Raw genomic sequence first — 6776 nt, 5'->3', positions numbered from 1 at the left:
TAGGATGCTGCTTTTGAACGCTTAATCTTCATTAAAGGCCAACTTCCAAACTTTATTTTTGAGGATAAGATCGATTTCAAAAGGGAAGATAATGTTGAAGAGATGGGGAATCGATCAATAATATAAGAAGTAATAGTAGATTCATGTTGTTCTGCTTGTGTTGAATGGACTGAATGACTGATGGTGTAGTTGGGGTCTAGGAGGTCCAGAAGCATATGGACCATGTATAATTGTGACCATGATTAGAGCCTTTTGGGTTTCCCAGCCCTGGGTAAAGCCTTGATCCAATAGAACTTTCAATGTCGAGTAGCTTTATCTCACCAATAGAAAAATCCTTTCATAAACCTATCTACCTGATTCAGCCAGGACGCTAAGTTATACTGCTTTTGAATCAGCAAATTATAGTCTCCATTCCAAAAACTCTCCTGATTCAACTCATCCAAATTGTCTAGTCTTTCTAACACCCATTTTTACAGGGGGATTTATTATTATTATTATTATTATTAGTATTGCAGGCAATTGTACAAAGAGATCAACAAGTAGCTAGGGAGACTCTGTACACATGAAGCAGAGCAGTGTTATTGGAAGACGCCAGGATGACCTATAGAATCAAGCAGCTCTGGTTGAAATGCGATACCCAATATCCATTATACATACATGCCTGGGTTTATGGTTCACGAATGCTGATAAGAGCATGTAGCATTAGATCAACTGAAAATCTTGAAGAGAGAGGATCTGGATGTTCTGGTATTTCCTAGCCAGTGTTGCATGTGGACACCAATGGCATCCAAGTAAGCCCCACACTTTCCATGGAAACCAACCACCTTTCCCTCTGTCGTGGTTGAAGTGAAATATGTACCGATTTCCTCACCAAATGGACCATACTGTCCTCTACTGGTATAAAATGTGAGTGACTTCACTACTGGCCTCTCATACCTGCTCACAGGGCCATAGTATCCTGATATGCGTATTAATACTTCATGTGGGAACTCTAATTTCACCTGCAGAATATATTATAAAGTAGAAAAAAAAAATCATAATCAAGCTTAGTTTGATCATATTGTAAATATATAATTATCCATACCCTGTTGGTGGCTGTTCCTCCACTGCCTCCATGTTTCACTGACCACACAGATTGTCCATTTCGATCGTACTCAATCTGTATTGAGCAAATAGCTTCAGCTCTGGTTATGAATATCTGCTTGATCCCAGAAAATACTCCATCATCCCATGGCCTTCCTCCATCACCACCCCAAGGACCTGGACCGCATGGAGCTGGCTCTTTTACCACGGAGCAAGCAACCTGAAAAATTTAACCACCACTTAAATAAATCCATTTTGTCTGTAGATCGTGAGGTTTATAGACGGGTACAAGAATGAGATACCTCTTCTGTTGGTCCCCTCTTAGCTACTACCAGCTTATTAGACCAAGGAGAATTATCAATCTCAGCAACAGGTACTTCTGCTTGGACAATTGCATCAGAAAGATAATGCTTAGCAGGCTTCACTTTCCCTTCCATCACATGTACACCAATAGCGTCTAGGAAAAAACCCTCCCTCCCATGGAATCCAACAATCTTTCCTTCGTTTGGTTTGTTGGAGAAAGAGGGGCCTTGTTCTTCTCCAAATGGCCCATGCTTCCCCTTGTTGGTGTGGAAAGTAAGCGACTTGATAATATTCGGTCCCATGTACATTAAGGGACCATAGGTCCCTGATACTTGTGTGAGTATTTCATATGGATAATCTAACACGATCTGCAGAAAGCACAGTAAGAAGATGGAAAATTCAGTCGAGAAACACCATCTTTTTAGAATCTCGTATATGAATTTATTTCTTCTGAGTTTGATTCACCTTGTCAGTTTTAAATCCTCCAGTCCCTCCATGTTTGCTTCCCCAGACAGCTTGCCCATCACGATCATATTGAACTCTTATGTATACAATTCCAATATTGCGTGATACATAAATTTGCCTAATTCCTGTGTAGGTTCCATCGTCGAAAACGGATCCGCCAGAAGTTCCACCCCAGGGTCCATACGTCATCAAGCCTTCAGGTTTTGAAGGCAAACTTTCAATCCTAAGTGTCTGAATTAAGGCTCTATTGTTTCAGAACTCATATTATGGAAAAGGAGATAATTAACCATGAAAATTTAGATATCTTACCTTCTCATTGGCTTCTGAATCGCTGGACTCGCGAGAAATTTGTCTGGAGGGTTTGCTCTGAAGAGGACTGCCATATTCGTCCTTTTGCCTCACAGCAACTACTATATCATAACTGTTGCCAGCACTTCCTTGTATCACAGAGTAGCCAATATTTTCAGCCCCATTATTGACCAAACTCTTTGATTGGACCAGAGATTTGAAGCTTTTCTGTTGCTGCACAGGCTTTAAATAAATACCAATTGCATCAAGAAACAGGCCGCTCTTGCCATGGAACCCAACAATCTTGCCTCCGGTCATAGGGAAAGAAAAGTACGTTCCTTGTTCAACACCAAATGGTCCATATGTTCTTTTATTGCTTTGTAAAGTAAGAGAACGAACAAATACAGGCCGCCCCCATTCATTTGTGCTACCATAGTGTCCATGGATTGAAGTGAGAAACTCATCTGGGTAATCAAGCTTGACCTGCGAAACACAAAAATTAACAGGAATTTATAATTGCTTCAGAGGATTTAATCAGTGTCTATTCGGTAGCAAGTATTCTAATCAAACTTCTTGTTTATGCTGACTTCAATATTTGCAGTCAATTCTTGTCCATTGATTTCAAAACTATGAAGCACCGTGATAATAAGGAAATGAAAGAACTCTCTGATCATCAAGAATGTGACTAACCTTGTCAATTCTGTTGCCTCCATTTCCACCGTGCTTCTCTGACCACATTGAAGTCCCTTTTTTATCATACTCAATCTGGATGGAGTCTATACCTGCCCCATGAGTTATCACCAATTGCCTAACCGTGGAGTATACTCCGTCATCCCACCGAAATCCATCCTGACCACCCCAAGGCCCCACAGCAACAGGTTTCTTCTCGCCTTCCTCGAAGCTTTGCTGCAACATCATTAGGACTAACAACTGATTAGTAAAGTACAACACGCTGAACTAAAAGTGAGTATTGTAACAACAGGAATTGTTACCATTTGTTGTTCTAGAACAAAGGCTTCAGACTGACGAGCACAGGAACTGGCTTCAGTGTTGCACGTTGTAGCAGAGAAGATAGGACACGAATATATGAGGGCGAAAAGGGTGTATTTGGTAAGTGGAAGTATTTTTTTTAATAAAATAGCGGTACAGCTTTGTAGAAGATGCGAATTCGCCATTCCACTAAGGAGGGAAACGAATGAAGAGGAGAGAATCAGATACAAGAAAGAACACTTTTCCTGGAAGAAAAGAAAAGCAGAGAACAACATCAATTATCAACCATAGCGAGAAAAGTTCCATGCATTAGAGGCCGTCATTTTTGGGTTTCTTTTTCCATTAATTTATCTTACAGGACGTTAATATACCATGATCATGCAAACAGCTCGACCATTTATTTCATTTTTCAAATAATTATAGCCTCTTCATAAGCCAGTTATGACTTATACCATAGTTGCCATCATCATGTAAACAGAAGATGCCCTGGAAAAGAGCTGCAGACTTGCTTGCTACGATTCGCTTAGCCACCTATGGAAAGAACTTGTCGTTTTCGGGAATTTTATTACGTGGGGATGGGCAAAAGGCATTTAAACGGGGAAATTTTTCAAAACAGGCGATTAGAATGAATATTGCAAATCAGGCGAATCAAGGGATGAGCTGCTGTGACTGGCCAACGTGCAAAAATCCGTTATGGAATCTGTGTGTTGCTACTTTCAATGGCGAACCTGCGAGGTTTTGATTGGCAAAATTATTTCATACCACTGTAAAAATTAATTTTAAAAAATAATTTAAAAATAGTGTACACACAATAGCAAACGAAAATCCTGATTTGCTAAATAATTTTCTTTTTCATCCTGATTTTGATAAATATTCTTTCTAATCCCCTGATTTGAAAAAATTCTCTTTAAATGAACAGAGTCGAATCTTGTCCTCAGGAATTTGCTCGAGATTGTTCCTTTTTCTCCATCGTACGTATCTAACAAAATTGATGCCAATGCAATGATTTGTTTCACAAGGATTGAAAATTTCTTATGTTGAGATAAACATGATAGTTTTACTGTTAATGCCGTTGTTCAGAATTGGTTGTCGTATTAACTGCATTTACGCTGTACGGAGCTCTTTCACCCAATGATGCTACTGAAAAGGTCTTTATGTCATGTAATTATGCAATAAGAGAAAATGTGAAATGGATGACTTACTAATATGTCACTCGAATACTCAAATCAGAAATTTTAATTAAAAAGATATTTAGAGCTTATGTGTATGAAAAGAATTACAAAGTGAGTATGCGTGCTTGTCTATTGTGTCTTAGTTAATATTTATAGATTTTTTAGGAAAATAATCGCTATTTCATTTATGGAGATAATTTTGGCTGAATTTTTAAAATTGTAAATGTGAAATTTACTCTTTACTTAATTATCGACATGATTATTATTCGATTCATGATATCCAAACTCATTGCTGCTTGATATGACTTTCATTCGTCTTGTTAGGCAAACGAAGATTTTTGTTTGGTCTTATTTTGTTTGGATTTTTTACTGTTACATTGAATACAATTCTGACTTTCTAATTGACTAATTGACTTGGATTTTGAGTGGTTAACATCACCCACCTTCTCCGGTTTGACAAATATGTTTAGGCTAAGCATATTGGTAGGCCAGGTTCAGTTTCTTATAGTGAAGTTGATCAATGGTTTGATGATGAAACTAATCCCTGTCCCAACCAACTAATTAGATTAAAACAATTTGATGGTTCATTAATGGCCAGTACAGTTCCCTTCACCCAGTTGGAGAGAGAGAGGGATGGGAACTAAAACTCAGTTTCCATTCCAAGCTTGATGGTTTGTTTCTCTCGTGGCCGTGGCTGTGCTAGTTAGGCTCGCACGCGTACTCGGCCTGATTTTTTGGGCCTGTTGCCTGGGTTTTGGGCCTAATCTATTTTTCCTCGTTTTCTTTTTATTTTATTTTTCCCCATCGTCGAAAATTCAACACATCTCGAAAAATTACGAGAATTACATACAAAAAAATTCTAATTTTAATTTAATATGATTCTGAAAAATTTTTAAGGTATGATATTAAAGATAATGAAAAATTAGAATACTATAAAATTTTTTAGGAATTTTATTCAAAAAAATTTATACATATAAACTTAATGATTAAAACTAATTATTAAATTGATAAATAAGAGTAAAGTATTTACATAATTTTAATGTTTATTTTACCCTTAATAATTTTATAAAAAAAATTTTCTTTTTATTAAATTTTTATGTAATATTTGATAATAATAGTTATGTAAAAACATGAAGTTCAAATTAGGAATGACAACGGGTTAAATTTTTTTAAATATTCAACCTGTTTGAATCATAATAGAATAAATTTTTATAATATATAATTGGATTTGAAACGATTTTGAGTTTGAAAGATAATAGCTCTGATAAGTTCGAGTTTTATATATTGGATATCAATCATTCGAATTTATTTATATAAATATTTAATTAAATATAAAATATTTTTAATAATATTTATAAATTTTTATATGTTTTGTTTTGAAATAAAATAAATTTTAAATATTTTATAAAATTATTAATTTTTTAAAATATAAATAATTAATAAAAAATATTTCATATAAATTATTAATTAAAAAATATAAAATTAAATGAGATTAAATATTTTTTAAATAATAATAAATTTGAAATAAATCAAATAATTAAAAATAAATTTTAATATAATTTAAGATATATTTAAATTTCAAAAATATTAATTAAATATCAATATTCTACCAATTGAGATCCTAATGTGAGGAATTAGGTCTGTTATAGTAACTAAACACGTGGCATCAAATAAGGGCAATGGCAATACTAGTGCTAAGGGCAATGGCAATACTAGTGCTAATTTTGTACGGTACCATTTTATCTTGGACAACTGAACCGACCAGCACCGACGTAAACGGAACGGAGATCTAGCGGCAAGCAAATTCATTGAGTTGGGTATAATTTTATAACAAAAGCCAGAATGAACGGTGTTCCCTTGCTTAACGGTGGCTCCTCGTTGTCACGATAAAGAGCAAATGAGTGAAGTCTCTTTAGACCCCACCCATTGATTTATTCCATTAAAGTTGTCAACTTCTTCCAACAAATTATTATTATTACATGATTTTACTTGATTTGAATTGAAGCAATACGTCTTTTGGTGATGTAATTAACCATTTGCTTAAACAATAATTTAGATGAGTTGGCACTAAATGCAAGACCCTATCAATTTACAAGACATGCTTATAAAGATTTCATTAAAAATCATTTACAAATGATATTAACTCTAACGTATAAAAGATGGACCCACTTATAAAATTAGAGTAAGAATTTTTCTTATATTTAAGATGTATAATAAAATTTATTTATTAAATATATAAATTTTATATATTTATATTTTAAATATATAACTCCGCCTAAGTAGTTTGTGCTTAGCCGGTCCCAAGCCCGGATAAAGGAGGAGGGTTGCGGTAGGTGACAACTAGCGTAAAAATTTCGTCACACCCTATGATATGGATTCAAATGATATAAACGTTGGGGCGTCCTCTACTAACGACGCGCTACATCGGAGCCCGGGTGTAGTGATAAATATGCAAGGGTGTAGGGCGTTCACCGA

At 35.3% G+C, this 6776-nt stretch overlaps 1 protein-coding gene across 1 annotated transcript; it reads right to left on the bottom strand.

The window, feature by feature from the left end:
• Positions 1-454: 454 nt before the first annotated feature.
• On the bottom strand, positions 455-3483 carry LOC110632648 (jacalin-related lectin 3). Its single transcript, XM_021780950.2, has 7 exons — positions 3132-3483; positions 2830-3045; positions 2161-2622; positions 1852-2082; positions 1386-1754; positions 1085-1303; positions 455-1001 (listed from the first exon to the last, which is right to left on the bottom strand). Exons 1-7 carry the CDS (start codon positions 3402-3404, stop codon positions 708-710), a joined length of 2064 nt encoding a protein of 687 aa, XP_021636642.2. The 5' UTR covers positions 3405-3483; the 3' UTR covers positions 455-707.
• Positions 3484-6776: the final 3293 nt, after the last annotated feature.

Source organism: Hevea brasiliensis, chromosome 2, assembly GCF_030052815.1.
Source record: "Hevea brasiliensis isolate MT/VB/25A 57/8 chromosome 2, ASM3005281v1, whole genome shotgun sequence".
Lineage (NCBI taxonomy): Eukaryota > Viridiplantae > Streptophyta > Magnoliopsida > Malpighiales > Euphorbiaceae > Hevea > Hevea brasiliensis.
Note: the sequence above shows the minus strand (reverse complement) of the source record. Positions and strands in the feature narration are given on the sequence as shown.

Bases quoted from the DNA above. Each gene is read 5' to 3' on its own strand.
- LOC110632648 (XM_021780950.2), bottom strand. From the start codon at position 3,404: ATGTTGTTCTCTGCTTTTCTTTTCTTCCAGGAAAAGTGTTCTTTCTTG. The intron at 1,755-1,851 runs GTGAATCAAACT...TGCTTTCTGCAG, and splicing joins GAGGATTTAAAACTGACAAG to ATCGTGTTAGATTATCCATA. The intron at 1,002-1,084 runs GTATGGATAATT...TATATTCTGCAG, and splicing joins GAGGAACAGCCACCAACAGG to GTGAAATTAGAGTTCCCACA.